General features: G+C 38.7%; 1 protein-coding gene across 4 annotated transcripts in view; it reads left to right on the forward strand.

The window, feature by feature from the left end:
- The window catches only part of BANK1 (B cell scaffold protein with ankyrin repeats 1), a 305,662-nt gene that overhangs the window by 57,141 nt on the left and 232,786 nt on the right, over window positions 1–15,735 (forward strand). For all 4 annotated transcript variants that reach the window (XM_045820456.1, XM_045820453.1, XM_045820455.1 and 1 more), the window contains one exon: window positions 2,900–3,054. In XM_045820456.1, the coding sequence (XP_045676412.1) occupies window positions 2,900–3,054 (155 nt within the window). The remainder of the gene's footprint in view (window positions 1–2,899; window positions 3,055–15,735) is intronic.

Raw genomic sequence — 15,735 nt, forward strand, 5'->3', positions numbered from 1 at the left:
CCTAGGTCAGTCAAACTCCCATAATACCACAGTAGTGGGAGCTCAAGTTAACTAATTCCCCTTCAGGGCAGGTGGTGCTAAGAAGTTTCTGGGCTATTCCAAAAGGGGTACTTTTCCCTTCTGCTAGAAGCAGGAGGGAAATTTTCTCCAGTATTCACTGTGGGAATCTAGTTAAGTTCCTGGAAAAGATAAATCTCAAAATAACGTCTTCTTTTCTTCCCGGCTTTGACTAGATTCCCCTGGAGTGTTTAACTCTCAGACTTGTCCAGATTCAGCATCCAGCAATTTGTCAATTACAGTTCAGTTTTCCCTTGCTGAGCACTGGTACCTGGGTGCTTTCCACTGCTGAGTCTCTGGTCAGCTGAGTCTACTGTATTCGCCTGCCTGCGTCTCCAACCTTGGGGTCAGCAGTGGTGCTGTGTCTGCCCCCTGCTTAAGTATCAAAAGAAAAGTTGTTGAATTTTTTTAGTCTGTTCAACTTTCTGTTTGTTAGAATGGGTTCCTTACATGTGATATCTGAAACCAGACTTCCTATTTTTGTTTTTTAACTAAAATGGGAACCTATTAAATTGACGGTTTTGCAACTTGAATGTTTTCAATTATATTATAAACTTGTTTCTTGTTAAATATTCTTTGATGGAATTTTTATTAGTGACATTACATATTTTTATCTGGTCTCTCATTGCTCAGACTGCTTCCAATTTTCTGTGTTATAAACTGTGCTTCTGTGAACACTCACAGAGATAAATCATCTTGTACATCCATGACTATGTCCTTAGGGTAAAACAAAATAGCTCTTCTTAATCTAATAACACAGAGGAATTATCAGAAAACATCCCACGTATTTCCATGCTAGAATAATTTATACCTCCTTCTTATAAGGTATATTAAATACAATTAGTTTATTTGTTCTTTCATCAATTCACAAAATGGTTGAGCCAGTTCTGTAACTTTTTATAGTGTGTGTGTGTGTGTGTGTGTGTGTGTGTGTGTGTGTGTGAAAGACAGAGAGATAGGGAGAATGAGGCACTTTACAAAATTGTTCTAAACTGGTAGAGAAGTAGAGGCTTTTTAAAATTTTAATTTCAAGCAAGGCTAATACTAGGAGAAATCTGCAAATCCCAAGTCCTTTGTGCCTTTATTCTGCAGCTTTCACAAGGTAGTGAAAAGAAAAAGCCCTTTCCTTAATGTGGCACGGGACAGCTTCTCTCCAGAGGGCAGCTCTTCTGTTACTCTGCTTTCCTGGGGGAATTGCCTGTATGAAACTGGTGGCTTCACTTTCCTTGGGTACAATGAGACTAAAGTCTAGCTATTTCCATCTTTATTGCTTTTGGCTCTTCTTCCTTTTTTCCCTGTCAATTTCCTTTAGCCAAAGATCACTAGGAACACACCTGTATTTGAACTATTTGTTTGCTGTTGTTGTTGTTGTTTTTGCTATTTGTAATTAATTTGTAATTAATAGAGGGCATCATGGAAAACCATAGGGTGTCTCAGTAAGAGGGTGTTAAAAAAAACTTAACTGTAGGATTTAGGCTTGTGTTAAGTGATTTGAGGGAGAGTTTAAGGAAGCATAGTTATGTCAAAAAGCAGGTGTAATTTTATAATTTGGTACAACCATAACTCTTATCAAGAAGGAGGTGGCCCACTATCCCAGTATGCTTAGGACTGACAGCATTTCCTGGGACACAGCATTTTCAGTGCCCAAACCAGGAAAATGCTACGCAAACTGGGAGGAGTTAGTCACCTTATCTATCCAGAAAGCAAGAGAAGTGTGAAGAGGCTGAGGCTGGAACTGGTGAAGAAGTGATATCACTTTCAGGAGCCAGAACTTGGAGTAATCAGTCATATTTGTGGTTTGGTCAATGTCCAGTTTTTGCCTAGATTCAGACATGATTTCACAGCGGTCTCGCCTCTAACGTGGTCCATCACGATGACAGAGGAGCTTTGTCTGATGTTGATGTTGCTAAGAGCAACATCATTTGCACAGGGTCTGGCCAGTTTCCAGCGTCAGGGTCTTCTTTCTTATTTTCCAAGTCCCTTTTTTGGAAATTGAGGAGTACTTTTGGGGTTGGCCTAAGATTTTACAGATGTGATCTAGTTGTTAGAGCCTCGGTTTCAGCCACACTGGTTCTTTGCCTTAATGATGCTTTGGGCTTTGAAATATTGAGTAATAAAATAATATTATCTCTCTTAAGCACAAAATTTTCCCTTTAATACAGAAAGATATTTTAATGATTAAGACCAAATGATAAATTACTAAAAGTTAAAATTTAAAAAATCAGATACTGTTTTTCCTTCTCTGAAATTCTAAATTCACATGACCATATTTCAGTGTTGTAGTAAAACTGCCATAAGGAAATCCAACTTATTTGGTATAGAATACTTTTTTTCATAGAACACATTAACACTTTGAAGAACACTAATAATTCATTATTAAACTAATGTTTCTACCAGTTTTTTTAGTGAGTGTCTCTTAGTTAAGCTTTTTGTTTTTAAAAACTAGAAATATATGTGAAAAGTAAATTAATTACTCTTATTTAAATTGTTCTTATTTAAAATAAAATACGTTTTCTTAATTACAGTCATTGAAAATATGTAGTTACATATTTTTTAGAATTGCTGTTTTAATAGTAAGATAAAATATTAAATCATGGTTGGATTTTTGTGGGGCAAACGTTTAACTAGTGCATGGACTTATTATATAATTGCTTCAGTTTAGTCACTAAGGTTACACCCCCAGTAAAATTGCAAAGCAATTGTAATTATCAACATTGGCCCTTTAACACAGTTTGGTTGTTCTGTATATTAATTAAATTGATCAGCATAGTCTTTTTTTAAGAGCAGAAGAAATAAAATGGCCTTAACTGTATTATAATCTGCATTCATGCACCTTGTCTAGGTTCTGAAGACTACCTCGAGTTCAATGTTGCAACAGATGTAAAAATGGAACATCCTGGGGGAGCAAGTGAGAAAAATCAAATTGAAGAATTACCAGAAGTTTCAAGAAGCAGCGCACCACTGGCAGTGGTGCTCCCTACAGAAATTCCCTGTGAGGTCAGTAAAGATGCCGTATTGTTTGAGCAGCCCTGTTGTTTTATGGGTATTGCATACATTCCAAAATAACTGGCATTTTTGTTTACTTTGTTCATAGCTGTGTCCTCAGAACCCAAAACAATGGCAATTAGTAGGCATTTGATACATATTTGTTGAATAATTGACTATTGGAGAATATCTGAAAGCTTAATATTATCAACTGTTGCTTCATGAGTTACAAATAGGCTTATAATTGCTACACATATCAAGTTACTTACAAAAGAGCATTGGGTTTGAATTAACCAGATCAAAGATTTTATTTTCATAAAGGGAAACAGATTCTTTAATAGACTTTGAAAATACTTATTTTTCAGGATGATCAATATTTTAATTATGTAAACATGTATCGAAGGCTTATTTTATCAAGGGAAATATAAGAGCTAGAAGAGCTGTCCTTTTGAGAATAAGAGGGGGGAATAAACCCTCTTATTCTTATTAAAGAATAAGAGAGGGGAAAGTAGATTTCTGAAGGTGAATAATATTAATACATGTTGCTGACATTTTCCCTCTTGTCTTCTTTGGAATGAAAAACTGAAATAAGCCTCTCAGTAGGGCTTGACTCGAATCCCAGGCTATGTAATCTTTAAACAATAAAAGAATGCTGGCTTGGACTGTGTCTTTGAGTGGGAAGAGCCAAAGATACAGGGAGAGCCTTGGGGAGTTGCCAGAAAGGGTCTTTCTGGTAGAAGCCAGTGGATTTACATGACTGGATGACAGGTGCTGCATTGTCTGCTTGTTGCGGGGGCAGGTTCTGGGACAGACTTTCCTGATTCTGCTGGGACCAGCAGTCCTGGGAGCAGCTGTGCATTCTGTGTAGTTGGGCAACATTTAATTACCTCAGCCCAGATTTCATGCCTAACCAGAAAAATCACAGTTTTAAACTATTAGACTGTCAGTTCCAGAGGAACAAAAACTTCCCTGATGCTACCTCAGAGACCCCAGGAACCTGACCTGTACAAGTTCAAGGGAACTGGCATAGATAACCAGGCCAGGAAAAATTGCAGCCCACTTAAAGTACTCAAGAACTCAAGGGAGGGTACTCAGGCTAAACAATCAGGACTGGTGGCTTCTATCAAGTCAGAAATAATGGAAGAGACAGAAATAAATATAAGAGGCTGTAATAAAAGACAAATGAGAACTGCTCTCAAGTAGATAAAATCAAAGAAGAAAAACCAAAAAAAAAGAGAAGCATCAGAAAAGAAAGACAGGAAGAAGAGAAGGAAGGAAGGGAGGGAGGGCAGGGGGAAGGGAGGGAGGGAGGGCAGAAGGAAGAAAGGAAGGAAAGAAGGAAAGAAAGAAAGAAAGAGAAAGAGAGAGAGAGAAAGAGAGAAAGAAAGAAGAGAGAAAAACCCTATGGAATTAAAAATAACTCACCAAGAATTATGCAGTGAGTCTAAGTAGCTGCTTTTAAAAATACCTGTAACAGTAAAAATTGGATAATATAAAACCTTTCCAAAATTAAATTTGCAGAGAAATTAAAATCCACAAATTAAACTCCACTCGCCTCCAGGCAGAGATGACGGGCTAGGATCAGGATTTTTCCAATGGCAGAATCATGGACTGTTTTTAACTGACATGGAAATAATTCTTCCAAACCCACTGAAGTTAAATTATTTCTTTATCAGATTTCTCTTGCTCACTCAACTTTTTAAGCAACCCTAAGGGTTGAAAGGTCATAAAGGAAAATTTTAGCACCAGCCCTACACCCTAAAAACTGAAAATAAGCTAATATGTGGACCAAAAATAGTTACCCAAGTCAAAATCTTGTGTTCTCAGAACCTTGATTTTAGCACAGTTTGAATCCATATGACAATTGCCATGCACCACAGGAAAGATCATTTGTGTCCAAATAAGTGAAACTCATGTTTCAGATTTGCCAGGTAACGTTCCGCCTGCGCCTATTGTCTGAAACCTCACCTTTGAACTTACTCATGTCTCTGAAATCTTCCAGTTAGTGGGTGAATAGAGACCCCTTAAGAATAGGGCCTTGTTCTGAGAGGTGATGTTTGATTCCCTGCCATCTTACAAGATATAGAAATTTACCATACTCTTATTGCGAGCCGCCAGGTCTTATTTGAGATGTAATTCTTTCCTACCCAGCATCTTCAAAATCTATTCATTTTTCCATGTACTTTTGTGTTTCCAGCATGCCAGCATTGAGTCGGCTGTGAGTTCTATCTGGTGTCATAACCTTTATCTTTCTGATGACAAGGGAGTTAGTTTGAATCCGTCCTGCTGCTGCCTCTTGCCGTGGAGCTGCTCGGGTCTGTGGACCTGCCTGCTGGTTCTTTCCTTGTTCCCTCCTCTGTTCTGGAGAATCAGCTTGAGTGGGTTGTTTCCCTGAGGCAGTGAGTCAGGCTGCTGCTGCTGCTGCTTTTGTGCCCAGGAGCCTGGGAGTACTATTCCCTCGGCCTCACCATCTTTCTCAACCTTATTCCTTTCAATGCATTGTTTTATTGTCTGGGCCTTGAAAATCTTGTACTACTTTAAAAACAGCATAAAATATTTTTCCTTCAATATTTTTATGCATTGATGCAGATATGCCTCTTGTGCTCTATTTATGTGAATTATTCCTCCTTTCAGAAACACCTAGATGAATTTTAGCAGGCTAAATCTGCTACTTCATTTTGGCCTCTTCCTTTACCTTTTTTAGGATTAGCATTCTTTGTTCTATTTTGGTATTTTTAAATCTTTTTTTAATGGGCCAAAGCATGTATTTTTCTAGCACATTCCTCTTGAGTTTGTCTTGTAATTGATTATGAGAGATGTGAAGTCAGTGAGTTCTGACTGCCCAATGTATCTACTATTTAAATGAATCTTGTCTAATCTTATACCCATCATGAAAATTCTACCTGGGAGGCATTCTCACACTGGAACAGCATCTATACCAGAACTGGACCTGGTCTATTATTTGCTAGTTTCTCTTCCCTGTGCTCTGTGTTACTTCAAAGTCTTAATTTCATTAATTTTTCTGGCAAATTCCCTCAGAGCAATGATTTTCATCTGGGAGTGATCTTGCCATCCTTCCCCCAAGATATTTGACAAAGTGTGTGGCGAGTTTAGGTTGTTATAACTGGGGGCTACTATGGGCATCTAGTGGGTAGAAGCCAAGGATGTTGCTAACTATTTTATAATGCACAGGGCAGTGTTCATAAAAAATGTCAGTAGTGCCAAGGTTAAATCTTGTCTCAGAAGATGAGAAATATAGTCATGGCTTACAGCAGTAAATCATCTTCAGATCACTTACCAAAGGCATCGGACATTCATTGCTCCCTCTCAGAGACTGCTCTTCAGTCCACCGAGTTGTTGTCTAATCACTGGCTAGAACTGTATAATCTGTAAGCAGTTATGCTATTCATCCTTTTTGAGGGGGAGTATGGGGTGTAATACCAAATTACTTTATTCAATGGAATGGTACAAATGAAAGAACATAAGTAGATGATTTGGTACAGCGTATACAAAAGATAAAGGTAACCCCAACATGCATGTCCTGTAGTGACCAGTGAAGTCACCTGTGGCAAAGGAAAGCCTGCCTGAGGCTCAGCTCTCATCACTGTCTCCCAGGTTATGCTTGTCAAAGAGCTCTTCCACCCCGCCAGACTCGGGCCTCCATCTTGTGTGTGCATTGGTGGGAGAGTTGTGAGCATAGCTGCCTTCCAGTCACTCTTTTTATGAACAATACCTAAAGCTATAAGAAGGAGACTCTCAAACTTTTCTGCGGTGGGTGTACTCAGAAGTACTGTAGTTTGCTCTCTGTTGCCTCATGCCTCTCCTGTTATTTCTATGAACTCCCATCCCAGGTTCAGTCATGGCTTCTATATTTCTTCTTCAGTGGCACCATCCTAAAGAGCAGTTGAGAGGTGAGCTTATTTTCATTGTTTTGTCTTCATAGGCAGGCCTTTCATTTATACTTTCCCCTCTTATTGGAGGAATCTGTTCACTGCAATCTTAGCTTTCTCCCCCTCAAATCTCTTACTCCCTTTAGTGTAATTAACCACTATTCCTGCATTGTTTTATTCCTTCTTCAATGCAAGATCTGTATTTGGAAAACTATAACATTGAAGAAAGAAGTTGAAGAAGATACAAGTAAGTGAAAGCACATACTATGTTCATGGATAGGAAGAATTAACATCATTAAAACGTCCATACTACCCAAAGCAATCTATAGATTCAATGAAATTCCTATCAAGATTACAATGCCATATTTCACAGAACTAGAAGCACAGAAGGCCCCGTATAGAAATAGCAATCCTGAGAAAGAAGAATAAAATGGAAGGAATCATACTACCTAATACCAAACAATACTGTAAGGCCATAGTAATCAAAACAGCATGGTACTGGCATAAAAACAGGCACATAAATCAATGGAACAGAATAGAGATCCCAGGAATAAACCCATACCTTTATGGTCAATTAATATTCAGTAGAGGAAGCAAGCATATACAATGGGCTAAAGATAGTCTATTCAATAAATGGTGTTCAGAAAATTGGACAGATATATGCAGAAAAATGAAAGTAGACCACTTTCTTACACCACACATAAGAATAAATTCAAAATGAAGTGGGGGGGGGGGAAGATGGCAGCTTTACTCTAGGCAGCATGATTCTCAGCTTCTGTGAAGAGGAGGGAAACTCGCGGATCGGTGGGGGAACAGAGCAAGTGGCCTAGGTTATGGAAACATTTTTGAAAACAGGACCTCAAAAATTATTGTGATCATTGAAAAACCAGACGGTAAGGAGACTGCTTCAGGACAAAAGGGACCCAGGGATCAGTGCAGGGACCAGGGGGGTTGCAGTCCCCAGGCCTGGTGCTCCCGGGTCTGCATCAGGGCTCCCGGGAGAGGGGAGTCACTGCTCCCTCCCCGGAATACGGGGGTTGAGCAACACCAGGGGAGACCTTGTTGCTTGAAGGCACAGAGAGGCCAGTTGGACTGGGGAAAAAATAACCCAGGGACTGTAAGCACCCACCCATAGCCCTGAAAGAAGTGAGTGCCTCCAGCGGGCACGACCAGGGATGGCCTGGAAGTGCGCCCGCACACCTAGCCTGGTGGGAGTATGGATCGGTGGAAAACCCAGACATTGAAGCCCCGATCCAGGAAAGAGCCCAGGCATTCTCAGGTTTCTGGAGCCTGCGGTGCTAAACTGTGGAAGTGCGCACCCCCTCGTGAATCCTGACTCTCGAGCTGTGAACCCGGAAGGGACGTGGCGCTTAGTGCATTCCTAGAGCCTGAAACTCAAAAATTTGGTGGATGGGTGCACACTTTTGCGATCCCCAGAGATGGCACCGTGAATCCCAAAACAACGCAGGTGCTTCCTGACATCATGGAGCTGGAACCCTGTGGGGACCCCAGAGCCCAGGAGAACACGGCAGTGAGCTCCGGAGAGCAAGCGTGGTCAGAGTGCCCAGGGTCCTGTAGGGGAAAGTCAGATTGGCCCTGGGGATAGTACCTGAGAGACTTACTGAGATTTGGCTGGGAAGAGTGATAAGAGTGAGTCCCTCAGCCAGCTAAAGCCAGAAAGATCAGAAAAACTGGTCTGGCCAGTTAGAAACCAACAAGAGGTTTTTTGTTTCGTTTTGTTTTGTTTTGTTTTGTTTTGTTTTGTTTTGTTTTTGTGGCTGTTGTTGGTTGATTGATTTTATCTTGTGTTTTAAGTGACATTTTATTTTTCAATTCTTATTACTTTTATATCTCTCAATCCTTTATGTTTCTCTTCCATTCATCCTAGTATTATTCCTTCCACTCCAAATTTATCTCTCCTGCACTCCATCTTCTGCTTTTTTTTCCTTTTTTTTAATCTTGCAAGTTACTGTAAATTTGTATTATCTTTTTCTCACTTTTCCAACATTTTTTATTTTAATAGTATTTTGGTATTCTTTTTCTTTCTGTATAATCTTCTTTGCTTGGCTGGTTATACGGTCATTTGATAGGTTACCCCTGGTATCTCAGTCACAGTGTGTTGATAATTTACTATCCTTCATCTGTGTTCTATTAATACACTTCTCAAGGTCCTTTACTCCTTATTCTTGTTATCTAGATCTCATCAGTTCTTCCACAAGACTAATGCTTTACTATCACTGTTAATAAGACCTAGTTCATACAATGGTAAATACTACTCAACACCCCTACGTGATCTTAGCCCACTTTGCAATTTCCTAAACTATACTATTGTGGGGGTTGTCTCTATTCTTTTACACACTACTCCTATTTACTAATCTTTATTTCAACCCTACCTTAGAATCTGACCTCCTACAGCCTCACAGCTTCCAGTTCCAACTAACAATCCTTTCGTCCCCGATAAGAGTTTTACCTTCTTTCCATCCTTTCTAAAACATGGATAGTGGTGGGGAGGATCACGGTTAACACTATAAGGAGCCATAGGATAACCCATCGCTTTTCTACTAGCTGCTAATGTAAATATCATAGTATACTGTCTTGCTGTCTTAAACCATTTCGCCTTACTCCTCCAGCTGATCACAAAAAAGAGTAGGGGGAAGTTGTGAACACCAGGATACACAAAGGAGACTGCACTATTGAACCTCCCAAGTATTCTACCACAGAAGTTCACACCATAATTACAGGGAACCAGAACAGATCAATTTAAGAAACAGGGGCTAACAAGAAGAAACCCATGAACAATGAGAAAACAAAGAAACAACCCCCAATTGAAGGGAAAGGAGGAGCCTCAGTAAAAATGCTAAATGAAATAGAGGCAGCTCAACTATCAGATAGTGAGTTCAAAACAATGATTATGAGGAAGTTCAATGAACTCACAATGAGCTATCAGAAACTAGAGGGAAGCTACAACAATCTCACTGCAAATTATATAAACATGAAAAAGGAAATAGAAACTCTCAACAAGGGCCAAGAGGAAATGAAGAATGCCATTTCTGAACTGAGGAACACAGTAGAAGGAATGAAAAGCAGGATCGATGCAGCAGAAGATTGGATTAGTGAGCTAGAGGACAAAGTAGAAAACAACACCCAGAAAGAGCAAGAAAAGGAAAAGAGGCTCAGAAAGAATGAAGAGGGACTAAGAGAAATGCAAGACAATATGAAACGTAATAATATCCATATAATAGGGATACCAGAAGGAAACAAAGAAGAGCAAGGGATTGAAAACCTATTTGAAAAAGTAATGAAGGAAAACTTCCCTAATTTGATGAGAGAAAGTCACACAAATCCCGGAAACACAGAGAGTCCCAATCAAGAGGAACCCAAAGAGGCCCACCTCAAGACACATCATAATTAAAATGGCAAAATTTCAAGACAAAGAGAGAATCTTAAAGGCAGCAAGGGAGAAACAGTAAGTAACATACAAGGGAGCCCCAATAAGGCTAATAGCTGACTTCTCAATGAAAACACTTCAAGCCAGAAGAGAATGGCAAGAAATACTCCAAGTAATGAGAACCAGAGGTCTGCAACCAAGGCTACTTTATCCAGCAAGGCTCTCAATCAAGATAGAAGGCCACATAAGAAGCTTCCCAGACAAAAGAAGTCTAAAAGAATACACCTCCACCAAACCAGCTCTGCAAGAGATTCTAAAGGGGCTGCTTTAAGGAAGGGAAGGGAAAGAGAGAGAGAGAGAGAGAGAGAGAGAGAGAGAGAGAGAGAGAGAGGAACACTAGTACATAAAAGACAATGAATAAGTACCTATCAATAATAACCTTAAACGTAAATGGATTAAATGCTCCAATCAAAAGAAATAGAATAGCTGAATGGATAAGAAAAAATGACCCACATATATGCTGCCTACAAGAGACCCACCTCAGGATAAAATACCTACACAGGCTGAAAGTGAAGGGCTGGAAAAAAATCTTCCAAGCAAATGGACAGGAAAAAAAATCCGGGGTAGCAATACTCATATCAGACAAAATAGACTTCCAAAAAAGGTCCATAAAGAGAGACCCAGAAGGTCACTTCATAATACTCAAGGAAGTATTGAGTATTAATACTTGATGGAAGAATCCACCAAGAAGACATAAATATTGTAAATATATATGCACCCAACATAGGAGCACCCAAATACATAAAGAAAATCTTAGAGGACTTCAAGAAAGATATGGACAGCAACACAATTATAGTGGGGGATTTTAACACCCCACTATAAAAAATGGACAGATCTTCCAAACAAAATATCAACAAAGATATTGTGGCATTGAACAATACCCTTGATGAAATGGATTTTACTGATATATACAGAGCCCTCCATCCAAAAGAAGCTAAATACACATTCTTTTCAAATGTACATGGAACACTTTCAAAGATTGACCACATGATAGACACAAAACAAGCCTCAAGAATTTCAAGAAAATTGAAATCATACCAAGCATTTTCTTGGACCACAAGGGACTGAAGCTAGAAACCAACCTGAAGGAAAAAAAACCCAAAACACACAAAATCATGGAGATTAAATAGCATGCTATTAAACAATGAATGGATCAAGAATGATATTAGGGAAGAAATCAAAAGCTTTCTGGAAGCAAATGAAAATGAACTCACAACAACCCAAAACCTATGGGACACCTCCAAGGCAGTCCTGAAAGGGAAGTTCATAATGATACAGGCCCACCTCAAAAAGTAACAAACATTCCAAACAAACAACTTAACCCTACATCTACAAGAACTTGAGGAACAACAACAAAGACAGCCCAGAGCAAGCAGAAGGAAGGAAATAACCAAGATCAAAGCAGAATTAAATGACATAGAGACTAAAAGCACAATTCTAAGGATCAATGAATCCAATAGCTGCTTCTTTGAAAAGATAAACAAAATTGACAAGCCTTTAAGCAGACTCATCAAGAAAAAAAGAGAGAAGACCCAAATAAACACAATCAGAAATGAAAGAGGAGAGATTACAACAGATACCACAGAAATACAAAGGATTGTAAGAAATTACTACAAAGAACTGTATGCCAAGAAATTTGAAAACCTAGGTGAAATGGACAAATTTCTAGAAAAATATAATCTTTCAAAACTCAATGGAAAAGAAGCAGAAAGTCTGAACAGACCAATAATAACAAAAGAAATTGGAGCAGTAATCAAAAAACTCCCAACACACAAAAGCCCTGGGCCAGATGGTTTCACAGGAGAATTCTACAAAGCATTTAAGGAAGAGCTAACCCTTATCATTCACAGACTATTCCAAAAAATCCAAAAAGATGGGAGACTCCCAAACTCTTTTTATGAGGCCAACATCATCCTGATTCCAAAACCAGATAAAGACACGACAAAGAAAGAAAACTTCAGGCCAATATCACGGATGAACATTGACGCTAAATTCCTCAACAAAATACTGGCAAACTGCATCCAACAATACATTAAAAAGATCATACACCATGACCAAGTGGGATTCATTCCAGGGATGCAAGGATGGTTCAATATTCGCAAATCAGTAAATGTAATACATCACATAAACAAAAGCAAAGACAAAAACCACATGATCATATCAATAGATGCAGAAAAAGCATTTGATAAGGTACAGCACCCATTTATGATAAAAACAGTCAGCAAAGTGGGAATAGAGGGAGCATTCGTCAACATAATAAAGACCATATATGAGAGACCTACAGCCAACATCATTCTCAATGGGCAAAAATTAAAATCTTTTCCGCTAAGATCAGGAACAAGACAAGGTTCTCCACTTTCACCACTTCTATTCAATATAATACTGGAAGTTTTAGCCACAGCGATCAGACAGGAAAAAGAAACAAAAGGCATCCAAATCGGAAAGGAGGAAACAAAACTGTCACTGTGTGCAGATGACATGATAGTGTACATAGAAAATCCTATAGACTCTACCAAAAAACTGCTTGACCTAATAAATGAATTTGGCAAAACAGCCGGATACAAAGTCAATATCCAGAAATCGAAGGCATTTCTGTACACCAACAATGAAACAGCAGAAGCAGAAATCAAGAAAAAAATCCCATTTGAAATAGCAAAAAGAAAAATAAAATATCTAGGAATAAACCTAACCGAAGAGGTAAAAGACCTATATTTAGAAAACTACATAACATTCAGGAAAGAAATCAAGGAAGACACAAACAAATGGAAACATATACCCTGTTCATGGATTGGAAGAATTAATATCATCAAAATGTCCATACTACCCAAAGCAATTTACACATTCAATGCAATTCCTATTAAAGTACCAATGGCATATTTCACAGACATAGAACAAACACTTCAAAAATTTGTATGGAATCATAAACGACCCCGAATAGCTGCTGCAATTTTGAGAAAGAAGAGTAAAGTAGGAGGGATCACAATACCTAACACTAAACTATACTACAAGGCCACTGTAATCAAAACAGCCTGGTACTGGCATAAAAACAGGCACATAGACCAATGGAACAGAACAGAGAGCCCAGAAATAAACCCAAGTCTCTATGGTCAATTAATATTTGACAAAGGAGGCAGCAACATAAAATGGAGTAAAAATAGCCTCTTCAACAAATGGTGTTGGGACAACTGGACAGCCACATGCAAAAAAATGAAACTCGAGCACCAACTTACACCATATACAAAAATAAATTCAAGGTGTATAAAAGACTTAAATATAAAATGTGACACCATTAAAGTCCTAGAGGAGAACATAGGTAGGAAAATCTCAGATATTTCACGCAGAAACTTTTTTACTGACTTGTCCCCTAGAGCAAGGGACATAAAGGAAAGAATAAACAAATGGGACCTCATCAAAATTAAAAGCTTCTGCACAGCTAAAGAAAACAGTATCAAAATTAAAAGAGAACCAACTGTATGGGAAAACATATTTGCCAATGATACCTCAGACAAGGGTTTAATCTCCAAAACTTAACACAACTCCACTCTAAGAAGACAAGGAATCCAACTAAAAATGGGCAAAGGACTTGAATAGACACTTCTCCAAGGAGGACATACAGAAAATCCAAAGACACATGAAACAATGTTCAGTATTGCCAGCTATCAGAGAGATGCAAATTAAAACCACAATGAGATACCACTTCACACCAGTCAGAATGGCCATCATAAACAAAGTAACAAACAACAAGTGTTGGAGAGGTTGTGGAGAAAAGGGGTCCCTAGGGCACTGTTGGTGGGCTGCAGACTGGTACAACCACTACGGAAAGCAGTATGGAGCTTCCTCAGAAAACTAAAAATGGATCTGCCTTTTAACCCAGCAATTCCACTACTGAGACTCTATCCTAAGAATACTAAAACACCAATCCAAAAGAACCTATGCATCTCAATGTTCATAGCAGCCCAATTTACAATAGCTAGATGCTGGAAGCAACCAAGATGCCCATCAGTAAATGAATGGATCAAAAATCTATGGTACATTTACACAATGGAATTCTATGCAGCAGAAAGAAAGAAGGAGCTCCTACCCTTTGCAACAGCTTGGATGGAGCTGGAAAACATTATGCTAAGCGAAACAAGCCAGGCAGTGAAAGACAAATACCATATGATCTCACCTTTAACAGGAACCTAAACAACGAAACAAAGAAACAGGCAAAATATAACCAAAGACACTGAAATAGAGGACAAGCTGACAGTGACCACAGGGAAAAGAAGAGGGAATTTCAGGGGACAATGGGAAGGGTTCACAGGAACAAATTTAAAGGACACATGGACAAAATCTAGGGGGAGGGTGGTAATGGGAGGGAAGTGGGGAGGGTTGGGAGGGTGGGCTGGATTGGGAGTAAAAGGGAGAAAACTGTACTTGAACAATGATTAAAATAAAATTTTTAAAAAGAATAAATTCAAAGTGGATCAAAGACTTAAATGGTAGACCCCAAAGCATAAACATTATAGAAGAAAAGAGCAAAATCTTGGACACTGCTCATAGCAATAATTTATTGGATATATCTCCCTATCCAAGGGAAAAAAGAAAAAATAAACAAATGGGACTGTACCAAACTAAAAAATTTTTGCATAGCAAAGGAAATCATCAACAAAATTAAAAAACAACCCACAGAATGGGTGAGCATATTCACTGATACATCTGATAAGGGGTTAATATTCAAAATTTATAAAGAACTTAAGAAACTCAACACTAAAAAAAAACACAATTAAAAATGAGCAAAGGACCTGAATAGACACTTTTCCCAAGAGGACACACAGATGGCCAATAGACATATGAAAAGATGCTCAATGTCACTAATTATCAGAGAAATGCAAATTAAAATCACAGTGAGATATCATCATCTCACACCTGTCAGAATGGCCATCATCAATTAATCAACAAACAAGTGCTGGGGAGGATGTAGAGAATGGGAAATCCTTTTGCACTGTTGTTGGGAATGCAGACTGGTGCAGCCACTGTGGAAAACAGTATGGAATTTCCTCAGAAAACTTAAAAATTGATCTGCCTTTTGATCAAGCAGTCTCATATATTCTCATCTGGGAATATATCTGAAGGAACAAAAACACTAATTCAAAAGAAGATAGCACCCCTGTGTGCATTGTGGTGGTATTTACAATTGCCAAGAGATGGAAGCAGCCCAAGTGTCCATCAGTAGATGAGTGGATAAAACAACTATGGGATATTTACACGATGGAATACTGCTTGGCTGTAAAAAAGAAGTTTTACCCTTTGTGACAGTATGGATGGACCTGGAGAGCATTATGCTAAGCGAAATAAGCCAGTCAGAGAAAGACA

The sequence above is a fragment of the Phyllostomus hastatus genome, unplaced genomic scaffold, assembly GCF_019186645.2.
Source record: "Phyllostomus hastatus isolate PE091 unplaced genomic scaffold, TTU_PhHast_1.1 phas_scaffold_39, whole genome shotgun sequence".
In the NCBI taxonomy this organism is placed as follows: Eukaryota; Metazoa; Chordata; class Mammalia; order Chiroptera; family Phyllostomidae; genus Phyllostomus; species Phyllostomus hastatus.